Genomic DNA, 16243 nt, shown 5'->3' with positions numbered 1-16243 from the left:
GTCTGTGTGTATCTGCATGTGTAAGTGTATGATATGTAGTGTGCTACTGTGCATTTTTGCTGACTTTAAAGGCCAGAATCTAGAATATTAATGGGGAATGCAGAGAGTAGTTTTAAAGAATTTATTAATAAATGTGCAATTAAGATAAAAATATTTAGCAATGTCTTTGCAAAGGCTAATTAAATACAGCGCTCACATAGCCATACCAGTGGTTTGAGCTTGTGTTTGATTTGCTGCCAAAGTGTATTAAAATATATGACTTTATTTAGAATTTTATTTATATTACTTTGGTCTTATGATTTTTTAAGCCCCGCCCACCAAATTTCATTTTTTTTTTTTTTTTTTTTTTTTTTGCGGGGGTCCCTCTTTTTTAATTTTGAAATGTTGGGAGGTATGCATATAGGATTCCAGAGTCCTATACGAGAACAAATAGGAGTACTATAATAGCAATACTATTACTCCACAAAGGCAAAGTCGTGCAAAGTGGGACTTACTAGCTCCTATGTTAGCTGGCAGTACAATTTTTAATATCTACGTTCACTATGAGCATAAAGATGGTGGCTTCGTTTTCGTTACGTTAGACGAGCTAATTGGGAGTATCAACATGGCGGCTAAAACTCGCAAAGTACAAATCCAACCGCTAGGATGTTCTTCCTCCCTTAAACCCCTCCCACGGGCCTGCTACCTCCCTCTTTCCCACCGGCCCTCTGAAGAGGAAGCACGCGTCGAGCAGTAGCTCTTGCCTCCCGGTCACTTTTAAGTGAAATATTACAGATTAATAGTAACGTAAGTCGTCCTGTAAAAGGGAAGAATAACAATTATGTCATAATATACAACGAGAGGGCGGGAAGTGGCGGGGCGCGTGCCTGTAAATATTCGTGGAGACAGGAAGGCCGCGGTTTAGACCATTAATGGGGGTTTTTTATTCGCACGCGTTTGTCATAACTAAGATCGCGCTTTTAGTTACCTGGAACTGCTAATGGTTACGTTTTTATGCTCCCCGTCTATTATTTATCTCATGTGCCCCATGTAAACAGTCATGCACGTGTCCTATCATTGCTAGTGACCGTATCAGTTTTATTCAACTGGTATCGCATAGCTCACAGATTCGATTAATTTGCAATACTTATGGAAAGTTATAACAAGAAACTGAGGTTTCTGTGAAATTTGCACTAAAGCTGTCAACTTTAAACAATCACTGTCAAACACATTGTAGTAAACTTATTCTCACAACGTTCCAATGAGCAAGCTACATTTTTATTTTCAAATTCAGAATCCACAAGGAGCAATTTCCATGCTTTTTAACTTTTTAATTGTGCAGTCTATGGTAACACTTTTTAAAGAAATTTAAAATGTCCACTATTGTCCCTTTTTTAAATTGAGATATATATATATATATATATATATACACTGTTACTTATAATTCTAAAATCAACCAATAATTGCTAAAATGTGTAAATTGATATTCTCAAGTTATTTTGTTTTTTTCCTTGTCTGTTCACATTTTAAGATCTTAAAGGGACATATCTATATGAAGCTTAAAGTGATGTTTAACTTGCCCCTTTTAGAAAATCGGCTCTGCAATGTTAGTGATATTTTAGATGAAGTTTAATTCATCAGTTGTAATGAAGATGAGCATTAATGTAGATATGAGATTCAAATACCTTGCGCTCTTCCGCCCACTTCAAAAGTCAATTTTTGCTTGAGCTAACGATATGAATTGTCCAATCAGTGCTCTTCCCATATGGGACTTTTGTTGTAGCTAGAGCGCTGATTGGAGAACAATTCAAACCTTTAGCTCACAGAAAAATTTACTTTTGAAGCGCGAAGGGCAGGGATTTAATTTTAATATCTATATTAAACAGTAAGTTATAGCGCAACTTCATTAAAACTGCTGAATAATAAATGCCATCTAAAATATCACTAACATTCCTGATCTGATTTTAAAGTGAAGGTCAATTTTGACAAATAAGTGCCTGGTTTTAAATAATCCTATTAAAAACAAGGGCACTTTAATTCATCAAAATTGACATTTCAAGCGTTTTTCTTCAAAAACGTACCTTTTTAATCCTGGCAGCCGCTCCAGCACTTTCTCCGCCTATTGCAAGCCGTCTAAGCAGGTCCAAAATGACGAATCGGCTTCCTCCAATCACGGCGTTGCATCAGGCCAAGATTCCCGGGGGGGGGGAGAGCCTTGATTGGAGGAAGCCAATCGTCATTTCTGACGTCTGCAGAGGCTTCTGAAGTCCGGGGGAATCGCTGGAGCGGCTGCCAGGATTAAAAGGTAAGTTTTTGAAGAAAACAAGTGAAATGTCAATAGGATTATTAAAAACTGGGCACTAATTCATCAAAATTGACATTCACTTTAAGAGTTTACCATCACTAACCAGAATTTAGAAGTGGCTTATTATTACTTGCTACAAAGTCCATTGCTTTATTTAAAAGCTTTTCAATGAAGCAGAGATATTGTTGACAAGTAATTGTGCATATAAATGAAATATCTTGTAGAATGTTGTGTGAAATGTATGAACACCAAAATATTCCTTTTTAAATGTCTGCTGACATCTGCTTTGATACCAGTCTAGAGTTGTCATTAAAATACAAAACCCCTATGACTTTTCCATAAATTAGTTTGCCATATAAATGCACATATCCTAGGTAAATAACTTTTGAGACTTAAAATACACCAAACGTGTAATGCAGGAACAGTTCTGCTTTGAGAAGTGACAGAAGAGGGTTAACTTTGTAACTATAAATATCACACTTTTCAGTCTGGTCCATCGGAGTCGGTATTTCTTTGTTTAAAGATTATTTTTTGTAAGCAAAAAAATCCACACGTTTTATTGAAAGGAAGAAAAAAAAAACATGCTGGATGTAACAGCTTTGAGTGTTTATGGTAGAAGCCAACTGAAAGCACATTTCTTTAAACCTTTTTGCTCATTGATATAAATTCTTTAAATTGCATATTGTTTATAGCAGACAATCCTCTAACTTGGCCCTCCAGAGGTTGTGTAACTACATTTCCCATGATGCTCAGCCAGCATATCGGCTGGCTGAGCATCATGGGAAATGTAGTTCAAAAAAACCTCTGGAGGGCCAAGTTTTGAGGATGTCTGCTTTAAATAGACATTTTTAACAACTTTCCAATTGATTTTTATTATCAATTTTGTTTGTTTGCTATTCTTCGTTAAAGAATTGTTCAAGGTGAGTTCAGGAGTGTGCATGTCTTTACCCTCTGGCAGCAGTGTTTTCTGCAATGTTTTACATAGTTGTAATTTCTGGTGCATAGACTGCTAAAGACACATGCATGCTCCTAAGCCCCAATCTAGTTCAACAAAGGATGTTTAAATTTGCATTCTGTCTGAATCCATGTTTGTTTGTCTTTTGTCTCTACAGTCCCTTTTTAAAGTAGATAATATGATTGTTAAAAAAGCCACTAATTTATTTTTTATTTTCCCTCCAGAATGCGTTACGTTGCCGCTTATCTTTTGGCCTCCTTAGGGGGTTCTGAGAAACCTACTGTCAAGGACTTGAAGAAGATCCTGGATAGTGTTGGCATTGAGACAGACGATGAGCGTGCAGAAAAGGTAAACCCACAGTGTTGTGTATAGAGGGCATATATAGTTTATAGGGTCATTAGGTTAACAGCACTGTACTTTTGTACCCTTCGAATACATTTTCAGCAATACAAAATCATATGGAAAGAAATGTTAAAAGGCAGTGGGTGTGGTAACCTGTATTTTTTAGAGATGTGCGTATGGATCCCTTGTGAGGATTCCAATCCGGAAGTAAGAGCGGGTTGTGCTCCTCCGATTGATCCCTGTAAATATACCCACACAAAGATCTACGCAAATCCAGATCTTAGAGTGGGGACTTAGAGTGGGGATCTTTTACAAGAATCCGGCTACAAAAATATCCGAAGGGCATGAGTCGCTGCTTATTTCCTCATGAAGGTTCAGAATGCACATCCCTAGTTTTTAATGAATACTGAATTGTACATCTCCTAAGAGGTCCATCCTAATACCCTCAGGTTTATGTTGTATCTGCAGGGTTTCGCTTGTGGACTATATTAATTTGAGAGCTTTATTTAATGCTGAGTTTGTCCCCTGACACTTTCAGTACAAGCTTCTCAGACAATTAACAATGCCAAAATGTAATCTGTGGTAGCTTAGAATCAAACGGCTTTAAAATGGCAGATTACTCAAAATAGTTTGTGCCCAGAGCACAGGACACTCACCCTATTGTTTTTTTCTGAACCTTTATAAAATGTGTTGTTGTAGGCAAACTTATGAACATGTCCTATGCTTCATGATTTAAGTTATAGTCAGTGCATGCACAAAAAATAGCAATACTCGCAAACCTACACGTTTTGGTTTGGGTATATGGTACTTTGATGTACAGGAGACCCAACTTGGGCATTAAAGGGATAGGAAAGTCAAAATTAAACTTGCATGATTCAGATAGAACATGTCATTTTAAGACCCTTTTAAATTCACTTCTGTTTTCAAATGTGCTTCTTTCTCTTGGTATAGGCTTGTTGAAAAATATGCACAAATCCTACACTAGTGGGAGCTAGCTGCTGGTGGGTGCTTGCACACATTTGTCTCTTGTGATTGGCTAATTAAATGTGTTCAGCTAGCTGTCGGTAGTGCAATGCTGTTCCTTCAGCAAAGGATAACAAGAGAATGAAGTATATTGGAAAGTTGTTTAAAATTTTATGTTCTATCCAAGTCATGACAGAAAATTTTGGAGTTTGCTGTCCCTTTAAACATTTAAGCTGGGTTTTTTCTTCTTCCCCTTAATGTGAAAGTCAATCCTAGCGTTGTACAAACGCTAGGATTGACTATTGAAACAAAGGGGACTTTCATTCATAAAGTTTAAGATACTTCATGTAGAAAGTTCCTTTATTTGTTTCAACCGATCGCTGTTCTAAGCGGCTACAGCAGCCCACGGCTGAAATTTTTTTTGCTAAGAGTTGACGTTTTCACTTGGTAGCCAATAGCCGTGCGGTAAATCCGCCTCCCATGGGCGCCAAGCCGGATTTACAGCACGGCTATTGGCTACGAGGTGAAAACGTCACGTCTTAGCAAAAATTTTAGCCGTGGGCTGCTGTAGCCGCTAAGAACAGCGATCGGTTGAAACAAAGGAGCTTTCTACATGAAGTATCTTATACTTTATGAATGAAAGTCCCCTTTGTTTCAATAGTCCTAGCGTTTGTACAATGCTAGGATTGACTTTCACTTTAAATATTGTAATATACATAGTGGACACCATTTATCACTAGTCTGTAGGACTATGTTCCCAATTAGGGAACCTGTTCAGCAGTGGGCAAGCTGCATATGTTGCCTGTATTTCTTACTGAACTAGCAAGTGTTAGTGTAGCGCTACTCACACGAGAACAGGCCGAGTGCATTATTATTCTAACAAAAATTTCTGTTATGTATAAATGTTGCTTAAAGGGATATGAAACCCAAATGTTTTCGTTCATGATTCAGATAGAGCATGCAGTTTTAAGCAACTTTCTAATTGACTTCTATTATAAATTTTTCTTCTCTTGATATCTTTGTTGGGAAAAACGCACACCCAAGAATGTAAGCTTAGGAGCCGGACCATTTTTGGCTCAGCACCTGGCTAGCACTTGCCGATTGGTGGCTACATTATATATAAAGTTCTAATACATAATTACAATTTGTCTTTTATAATGTAATCTGTATTTGTTTTATAGGTGGTCAGCGAACTAACTGGCAAGAGCATCGAGGAGGTGATTGCTCAAGGTAAGATCATGTAAAAAAAGGAAATCTGATTTGCTAATATAATTGTGCACCTTTTTTTGTATTGAATTTTGTATAGTATATTTAAGTTGATATAAAGTTGCAATACAAATACACAAGTAGAATATGCACTAATGCTTTAGTCTGATCTAGACCAGTAGTGCATTGCTATTCCAGAGCTGACAGAGTTTAACCCCTTTGTGGTTATTAAACAATTGCTTGTGTGCTTAATAAAAAGGTGTTTTAACCCTCTTAATGGCCCTTAAATTCAATATTTTTGTACAAACACAGCTGCCGATCAGTTCAGTGGCGGCATATGTAATAAATTTGTTTTTCACAAACCAGTTGTTTTGGTTTTTTCACCCCATATTTAGAATTAATGGAATAGTGAAACAATTTCTTATGGACAATTGATATTTTTTTTTTTTTATGGGGTGAATAAAGATTATAACATTTTATATACTTAACCTTAGATCCATTATTTTTGTTATTGCTCTTTAACTTTTTTCTTTAACTTTATGAAATATAACCAAAGTTGCTTCTTACAATCTTTTTACCAAGAACTACTCTGCATCTTTATTGGCCCTGTTGATATGACTACTAAATCATATGGTTAGAATGCAGAAACAAAATGTGTATATATCATTTATAGCAGGTATTGACAAACCCAGGAGCTAGGGGCCACTGGCTCATACCACTGTCTGACTCCTAAAAAATTGTCTGGCTCCTAAATATTCTTACTGGCTCCTGAATTTTAAACTGATTTGTTGACCCCTGATTTATAGAACACAAAAAGCACTACCCTTTAGACCTAGTAATGTGGCTATACAAAGAAACCTCTTATAGCACAGAATAAATGGCATTCAAATAGGATGAGGAGTCATGGGACACTGCAGATGTTTGCTAGTTATAAAATGTGCATCTGTAAACTGGGGTTTGAGGTGAGTTGCTAATGAAATCGGAGTAATTGAAGTGATGCTTTAATAACAGAGGAATATAGACATTTTAATAGAGCAAATTTATTTTTCATTTGAGTTTATCCTATTAGGAGCAGGCATGTAAATGTATTCATGTGATCTTTGCTAATACGCACACGTTGGTCTTGTACATACATAGATTTGCTTGTACACTACAGTAAACTCTGATATTTAAACTGGGGTTTGTCGTGCCCTTTTGTTCCAGATTGAACGTACAATTTTTAACAACTTTACAATTTACTTCTATTTAATTTGCTTTGTTCTTAGTATCGTTTATTGAAAATGTCTATGTAGGCGCAGGAGCAGCAGTGCATTACTGGGAGCTATAAGCTGATTGTAGTCATGCTCCCTGATGTAGTCAGCTAGCTCCCAGTAGTGCATTGCTGATTCTTCATCAAACACCAAGAGAACAAACCGAATTTGATAGAAGTAAATTGGAAAACTTCATTTTGACTTTAGTGTCCCTTTTAAGTCAGGGTATTAAAACACAAACATTTCAAATAATTAATGGAAGGTTCTTCAAATTCAGCATTATACAATTATTACCTTTTCGATTAGAGACATTCTCAAGGGGGATAAAATGCCGTCTTGTGCAGGAGCTGCAACATAGTAACCTAAAAATACTTTATTGCTGGACCTAGAAAAAAAACAAATTCCTAGCATCCAGGAAAGTGATATGGGATTGTTCCTTGGAAAAATAAAAATGTTAAAGGGACATGAAACCCAAATTTTTCTTCCATGATTCAGATAGAGAATACAATTTTAAACAACTTTCCAATAATAATTTGCTTCCTTCTCCTGTTCTCATTTGCTGAAAGGTTTATCTAGGCAAGTTCATGAGCTGCAGAGAATTGGTGGATATATATATATATATATATATATATATATATATATATATATATATATATATATATATATATATATATATATATATATATATATATATATATATATTTATTAGTGATTGGCTCACCCATGTGTTCTGTTAGAAACCAGTAGTGCATTGCTGCTCCTTCAACAACTGATACCAAGAGAATGAAACAGATTAGATAATAGAAGTAAATTAGAAAGTTGTTTAAGATTGTATTCTCTATCTGAATCATGAGAGAAAAAAAATTGGGTTTTATGTCCCTTTAAGACTAACTGCATAGTGCGCACTTACAGCATAATCAAGTCACGTTCTCTTCACTATGTACTCAGAGCAAAAACACTGTAGAGAGAAAGAGATTCCACTTGCCCTTGTAAACTTTTTGGCCACCATAGAGGATTACAATGTATTGCAGTGCAGTCTGTTGAAGCCCCATGTTGGATATCATGGTAGCAGCTGTAGATGCGCTGTCTCCCACCAATAGTGCTGAAAAGATTGTTTCTCAATAGCTGTTATCTGTTTTCACTAACATTGAATATTTTTTATTAACATTGTAGTAGATTACTAGAATTAAAGTTTTAAAGGACCAGTGAACACGGTAGATTTGCCTAATCAACAAATGCAAGATAACAAGACAAGATTTTCTGACAATTTTAAGTTATGTCTATTTCCACTCCCCCTGTACCATGTGACAGCCATCAGCCAATCACAAATGCATACACGCTTATTCTGTGAATTCTTGCACATGCTCAGTAGGAGCTGGTGAGGTGACTCAAAAAGTTTAGACACTGCACATTTTGTTATTGGAAGTAAATTGGAAAGTTGTTTAAAATTGCTGCTCTATCTGAATAATGAAAGTTTAAAGGGACAGTACACTGTAAAATTGTTTTTCCGTTAATGTATTTTAAATGACTTGTTATACCAACTGCAGAGTATAAAATATTTGAGAAATTCCATTTTCATTCTTATTTGTGTATATGAAGTAGCTGATTTTGTGCTTTGAAACCACAGCCTATTACAGTGGGTTGAACTTAACCCCTTAATGACCGGACCATTTTTCAATTTTCTTACCCTTAATGACAATGGCTATTTTTACATTTCTGCAGTGTTTGTGTTTAGCTGTAATTTTCCTCTTACTCATTTACTGTACCCACACATTATATACCGTTTTTCTCGCCATTAAATGGACTTTCTAAAGATACCATTATTTTCATCATATCTTATAATTTACTATAAAAAAAATATAAAATATGAGGAAAAAATTGAAAAAACACACACTTTTTCTAACTTTGACCCCTAAAATCTGTTACACATCTACAACCACCAAAAAACACCAATTCTAAATAGTTTCTAAATTTTGTCCCGAGTTTAGAAATACCCAATGTTTACATGTTTTTTGCTTTTTTTGCAAGTTATAGGGCAATAAGTACAAGTAGCACTTTGCTATTTCCAAACCACCTTTTTTCAAAATTAGCGCTAGTTGCATTGGAACACTGATATCTGTCAGGAATACCTGAATATCCCTTGACATGTATATATTTCTTTTTAGAAGACATCCCAAAGTATTGATCTAGGCCCATTTTGGTATATTTCATGCCACCATTTCACCGCCAAATGCGATCAAATAAAAAAAATTGTTGACTTTTTCACAAATTTTTTCACAAACTTTAGGTTTCTCGCTGAATTTATTTACAAACATCTTGTGCAATTATGGTTGTAAATGCTTCTCTGGGATCCCCTTTGTCCAGAAATAGCAGACATATATGGCTTTGGCATTGCTTTTTTGTAATTAGAAGGCTGCTAAATGCCACTGCACACCACGCGTGTATTATGCCCAGCAGTGAAGGGGTTAATTAGGGAGCTTGTAGGGAGCTTTTAGGTTTAATTTTAGCTTTATTGTAGTGTAGTAGACAACCCAAATTATTGATCTAGGCCCATTTTAGTATATTTCATGCCACCATTTCCCCGCCAAATACGATCAAATAAAAAAAAACTGTTATTTTTCACAATTTTAGGTTTCTCACTGAAATTATTTGCAAACAGCTTGTGCAATTATGGCACAAATGGTTGCAAATGCTTCTCTAGGATCCCCTTTGTTCAGAAATAGCAGACATATATGGCTTTGGCGTTGCTTTTTGGTAATAATAAGGCCATTAAATGCTGCTGCGCACCACACTTGTAATATGCCCAGCAGTTAAGGGGTTAATTAGGTAGCTTGTAGGGTTAATTTTTAGCTTTAGTGTAGAGATCAGCCTTCCATCTGACACATCCCACCCCCTGATCCCCCCTGACCCCCCTCAAACAGCTCTCTTCCCTCCCCCACCCCACAATTGTCCCCGCCATCTTAAGTACTGGCAGACAGTCTGCCAGTACTGAAATAAAAAGCATTTTTTTTTTGTTATATTTTCTTCATACAGTCTGCAGTGATGGATCCCCCTTACCTCAAAACCTCCCTGATCCCCCCCATACATCTCTCTAACCCACCCCCCTACCTATTTGCCGCCATCTTGGGTACTGGCAGCTGTCTGCCAGTACCCAATTTGCCCCCAAAAATAGTTTTTTTTTACTTTTTTTATTAAAAACATTAGTTTTCTGTAGTGTAGCTGGCCCCCCTCAGTAATCTACATCCCTCCCCCTCCCAGATCCCTTACTTAACAATGGAGATCCCTTGATTCAAATGCATCATCGTTTTTTTTTTTTAAACAAGTGTATAAGTTGCGTGCGCGCGCACACCCCCCCAACCCCCCCGCCCCCAACTGCCGACATAACAATATTTGAAGCGATCGGGCTGCTACTTTGAAAAAAAATAGCCACCGCAATTGAGAGGAGTTGCTCCCACCCACCAACGAATGTGTGAGCCGCAATAGCCGATGCAGAGAGGGCCACAGAGTGGCCCTCTCTGCATCGGTGTGTAAAATATGGGATTGCAGTGATGGCTCAATGTTGAGGCATCACTACAATCCCTTGTAAGCAGCTGGAAGCGATCATGATCGCTTCCAGCACTTCAAACAACAGAGGACGTACCAGGTACGTCAATTGTCATTAAGGGGAGCTTTTCCTATGACGTACCTGGTACGTCCTCTGTCATTAAGGGGTTAAAGGGACACTGAACCCAAATTTTTTCTTTCGTGATTCAGATGGAGCATGAAATTTTAAGCAACTTTCTAATTTACTCCTATTAGCAATTTTTCTTCGTTCTCTTGGTATCTTTATTTGAAATGCAAGAATGTAAGTTTAGATGCCGGCCCATTTTTGGTGAACAACCTGGGTTGTCCTTGCTGATTGGTGGATACATTCATCCACCAATCAAAAACTGCTGTCCAGGGTTCTGAAACAAGAAAAAAGCTTAGATGCCTTTTTCATATAAAGTTAGCAAGAGAACGATGAAACATTGATAATAGGAGTAAATTAGAAAGTTGCTTCAAATTGCATGCTCTATCTGAATCAAAGAAAAAATGTGGGTTCAGTGTCCCTTTAAAGGTGATATCAGATCTCATTATGTTCTAAGTTTGTGTAAACAGACTTGCTTCCTTATCTTTTATTTGGCTGGAACATCAAAGTTCAATACATAGAGAAAACAATGGAAAATGATCATTTTATTACTCAACTATCCTGCATCCCACTGAGTGTAATCTCTTCTGCTGGCTGTGTATACTTAGGTTATTCAATAGCCTATACTCCAGTATTAATTTGTTCAGTATAGGTGGCGATACCACAGGCTAAATCAGCTATTTCAAATGCTGAAATAGGAGTAAAGGAGTTACTTGTAACCAATTTAATACACTCTAGCAGGTTAAATGGATCATTGGGAATAATTTAAAGGGGAGAACATTTTTGAGTGAACTGTCCCTTTAATTATTTCTGTTGGAATGTCCCTTTAATGGTAATGCTAGTGATGTGTTTATGTTAGATTTTGAAAGTTATTTGCTCATGTTACGGAGTTACAAATAAGTTTCTTAATATAAAGTCCATCTCATGCCAGCATTCCTGGGACACTGCACAATAATGTAAGATCTGAGTAAACCTATTTGGTTTATTCAGAAGTCGGTAGATGTTTGAGATACAGAAAGTTTGCTTAAAGGGACATCAACTTTTTCTTTCATGATTCAGACAACGTGTACCAATTTAAACAATTTTCCAATTACTTGTATCAAATTAGCTTAATTCTCATGGTATTTGTTAAAGGGGCAACAATGCGCTATTGGGAGTCAGCTGAACACATGTGTTGAGCCAATGACACGAGACAAAGATGTGTAGCCACCAATCGGCAGCTAGCTCCTAGTAATTTATATTAAATTTGCTTCAATCTATTTGTATAATTTATTGAAGGATCAGCAAAGTTCTGCTGGGAGCTAGCTGAACCCACTGACTGAGCCTATGGCGAGGTATAAATGTGCAGGCACCAATCAGCAGCTAGATTCCAGCAATGCATTGCTGCTCTTGAGCCTACCTAGGTATGTTTTTCAATAAAGGAATTTAAGGAAGCAAATTAAATAACAGAAGTAAGCTAAAAATATTTGATATCACAGGCAAAATTGTATTTTTCAAATGCCAAAATAAAGCAAAAGGAGCTAAATGTTGACAATTTAATACTCTAGCAGTTCAAATTGATCATTTTGACATTAAAGGGAGAGAAAATAGGGGTTTACTGTCCCTTTAAGTGAAAGCTAACTGTCTAATTAAAAGGTTATGTTTGCTAAAATTCTGTAACCATGATTTCAGGCATTAAAAAAACTCCCATAAAGCCATTTGCGTCTTATTATATTCTCAGAATATATTGCTTTATTTATATGCTAGATGTCACTTATCATTTTAAAAATAAATGGGACGGACTATTAACTGGTTTCCTGGAATAGTAGAGGACAACGACACGCATCCTATTTCCCTCCTCGGTTGTGTTTATAAGTACAAAGCGTTACTTCGAACGGTCTCTGGAGATCTGTTCACAGTATTAAGAATCCCATGACGTTGTCCTTGTATAACCCTTCACAAAATGATAGTAAATAAAAACTGTTTTTCCTGGGACATAACCTTAAAATCCCTTCCATTATTTTTCTACAAAATTATTTCGTTTTCTGATTGGTGCAATAATTAACACTTTTTTTTTTTTTTTTTTTTTTTTTTATAATTAAAAAAGAAAAAAAAAACACTTGCATTTTATTTCAGATAAATTAAATGCATACAGTGCAGTAATATGCTTTCTTCTGTGTCTAGCAATAGTAGTTAAAGCTGGCCTCAGAACGGTCATGCATATTGACTCCTTAGTTGGACTTGGCAGGGAATTGATAGCTTCTTGTGTATGCCGCTTCAGATTGACTCCCCAGCCATGTCCTGCTGGGATTCAATAGCTTGCAGCTCTTGAGCAGATTTAAAGGGACACAAGTCAAAATTAAACTTTCATGATTCAGATAGAGCAGCAATTTTAATCAACTTTCCAAGTTACTTCCATTAACAAAATGTGCACAGTCTTTTTATATTTACAATTGAGTTACCAGCTCCTACTGAGCATGTGCATAAAGTAACAGTATATATATATATATATATATATATATATATATATATATATATATATATATATATATATATATATATATATATATATATATATATATATATATATATATGCATTTGTGATTGGCTAATGGATGTCACATGATACAAGTGGTAAAATTCCTAACTGGAATTTGTAAGAAGATAAAAATTGTGCATTTGTTGGTTATGCAAATCTCATATTTACTTGTTTAACCCATAACAAAATAACATTGTAGATGAGCTTGAAAATAGACTGAAGTCCAATCAAGTTCAACTTATACAAATCTTAATTTGACCACAATAAAAGCCAGTGGCATTTAGCATATTAAAACATTTTATTTTTGCACTAGAATGCCCCTTTCAAGGACCATTAAATGCAGTAGAACTGCATGTTTAAAAATGTATTTTAAATTTGCTGGCTCCCTGTATCCTGTGACAGCTGTCAGTCAATCACACTCCTATACATATACACAGTGAACTCTTGCACATTCTCAGTAGTAGCTGTTGCTTCAGTGTGAATATAAAAAAATGTGCATAGTTTGATAATAAAAGTAAATTAGAAAGTATTAAAACTGCATGCTCTATCTGAATCATAGAAGTTTTTTAATTTTGAATTTAGTGACTTATTTCGTTTCAATTTTAGTTTTGGGGTTTGATGTACCTAGTTCTTTTAAGGAAATGTAATTCCGGCAAAACCTAACTTCAGGCAAAATTAAAGTTATTTCTAAAATGTGAGATGCTGTAGCAAACGTAAGTAATCCTGATAAATGTTACCTATGACACTGAACTGGAACAATTCTCTCCTTTTGCAGGTAACACCAAACTGGCAAGTATGCCCTCTGGAGGAGCTGTGGCTGTATCTGCAGGAGCTGGCTCAGCATCAGCACCCGCTGCAGCTGCCCCCGGTGAGTTTATTTGGCCAAGCCACACAATAGTATACTGTGTCAGACTCACTATATAGCTACCCTGTCATTTTAATTTATGTACTAATGTTATGGCTAACATTGACACCCCAGATGTTTTGCAACTGGGCATCATGGGAAATGTAGTTCCAAAACTTCCGGGTTACCAAGGTTAGCACTAGTCTTTAGTTAAAAGCATACACCTTGAAGAATACATTTCTCAAGTTTTGCTTTTAAAACTTATACTTTAAGGGCCATTGCAATAAAAATGTATGATGCCTATGAAAAAACAGCCTTTGCATATCCAAAAAAATATATAAAATATGCGCCATTTTCTCTATACCCTGAGCTAGCGGTCAACATGACTTTCAATGCCAAACACCACCTTTCACTTTTTGAAAAGCTACTGATAATAAAAACGTTGCAGGAAATTGCATATATATTCTTAAATTAGACATTGTATTCAATTACAATAAAAATATACCACCCATATTCCATGCATCTGTTTTCCGTGGATCATTATTGACAGATTAGAGATGCCTATTTGCATTTTAACCTTGTTTTATGTTGCTTTTGCAGCTGAAGAAAAGAAGGAAGAAAAAGACGAATCTGAGGAGTCAGATGATGACATGGGATTTGGACTTTTTGATTAGAACCTGTGGCAATTAAAATTTATTTAGACACATTCACATCTTGTGTGTGGTTTATTACCTCGTTTTGAGTACTTAAAGATTTAGTTATAGAAATATGTCTCACAACCAAATCATTATTATCCATGGGTTTAAAGTGAATGTAAACTTTCATGCAGGTCCTCTGTAAATACTTCACCAGTGGCGAAATCGGCTTGCTCCACTCACGGCAGAGCCTCACAAGATGGATGCTTGGGGGTGGGGAGCCATGTTTAGAGGAAGCCAGTTTCGTCACTGGTGATGTATTTACAGAGGACCTGCAGGCGGGGGACCGATTTGGCTTTTAGGAAGTAAAGGGTAAATATTTGTAAAAATACTGTACAATGTAAACTTTCATCAATGAAAGTGTCCCTGTTTTTAACATTTTTAAAAAACGGGCACTAATTGATTAAAGTTTACATTCACTTTAAGGTGTTAAATATCCCTTATTCTGATTCAACATGAGCAAATATAATTAATGTGCCTGCATTTATTATATGCTGTAGATAGCAGGTGTGCAAACAGTGGACATATGGGAAAACCAAATTTATACTGCAAAAGGTTAAAGTAGTATAAATATTAACACCTGTTAAACACGGTTCTGGGAAACCATGTGTTTGTCTCAAGTTTAGTTTGAGCAAATGATATGATGCACTGATATTAAAATAGAAAGAGGGGGATACTCTACTTAGTGTTTGGACACTAATCCTGTGTATGTGTAATAGTCACGTGTGTTACAGGTAAATATTCCCAAGTCCAGAATTTCAAAATCCAAACTTTCTAAAAAAAACCACAAAATTAGTTTCTGATGGTACTATGTATACAAAAGTATTAGAAGTAATATAAAATTATCTTAAAGGGACAGTCAACACCAGAATATTTTGTTTTAAAAGATAGATAATCCTTTTATTACCCAAGTTTTGCATAACCAACAGTTATATTAATACACCTTTTACCTCTTATCTTGTATCTATGCCTCTGCAAACTGCCCCCTTATTTTAGTTCTTTTGACAGACTTGCATTTTAGCCAATCAGTGCGGGGGTCCTAGGAACTCCACGTGCGTGAGCAGTTATCATATGAAACAAATGAGCTAACACCCTCTAGTGGTGAAAAACTGTCAATATGCCCTGAGCTTAGAGGCGGCCTTCAAGGGCTTAGAAATTAGCATATGAACCTCCTAGATTAAGCTTTCAACTAAAAATACCAAGAGAACAAAGCAAAATTGGTGATAGAAGTAAATTGGAAAATTGTTTAATTTACATGCCCTATCGAAGTTTTGTTTTAGACTAGACTGTCCCTTTTAAGGATGTTTAGAATCTACATCATCCTTCAAGTTTAACGTTTCATTTAAATTTTTGGTCTCTATCCCATCTGAGAGATATATGTACAAATCCAGAATTCCAAACATTCTGAAATCCAAATGTGTGTTTTTACTTAAAGGGACAGTCAAGTCCAAAAAAACTTTCATAATTCAAATAGGGCATGTAACTTTCCAATTTACTTTTGTCACCAATTTTGCTTTGG

The 16243-nt window shown here is 35.9% G+C and overlaps 1 protein-coding gene across 1 annotated transcript; it reads left to right on the top strand.

Moving 5' to 3' along the window:
- The first annotated feature begins 631 nt into the window (after positions 1–631).
- RPLP2 (ribosomal protein lateral stalk subunit P2) lies at positions 632–14735 on the top strand. Its single transcript, XM_053720211.1, has 5 exons — positions 632–786; positions 3464–3587; positions 5726–5774; positions 13961–14053; positions 14630–14735. Exons 2-5 carry the CDS (start codon positions 3465–3467, stop codon positions 14701–14703), a joined length of 339 nt encoding a protein of 112 aa, XP_053576186.1. The 5' UTR covers positions 632–786; position 3464; the 3' UTR covers positions 14704–14735.
- The last annotated feature ends 1508 nt before the right edge of the window (positions 14736–16243 follow it).

Source organism: Bombina bombina, chromosome 7 (genome assembly GCF_027579735.1).
Source record: "Bombina bombina isolate aBomBom1 chromosome 7, aBomBom1.pri, whole genome shotgun sequence".
NCBI classification, from domain to species: Eukaryota; Metazoa; Chordata; class Amphibia; order Anura; family Bombinatoridae; genus Bombina; species Bombina bombina.
The sequence above is the reverse complement of the archived record's forward strand: the minus strand, read 5'-3'. Positions and strand labels throughout refer to the sequence as shown.

Coding starts and splice junctions, on each gene's coding strand:
- RPLP2 (XM_053720211.1), top strand. CDS start 3,465: ATGCGTTACGTTGCCGCTTATCTTTTGGCCTCCTTAGGGGGTTCTGAG. Junction 3,588..5,725: donor ACGATGAGCGTGCAGAAAAG/GTAAACCCACAG, acceptor TTTGTTTTATAG/GTGGTCAGCGAACTAACTGG. Junction 14,054..14,629: donor ACCCGCTGCAGCTGCCCCCG/GTGAGTTTATTT, acceptor TTGCTTTTGCAG/CTGAAGAAAAGAAGGAAGAA.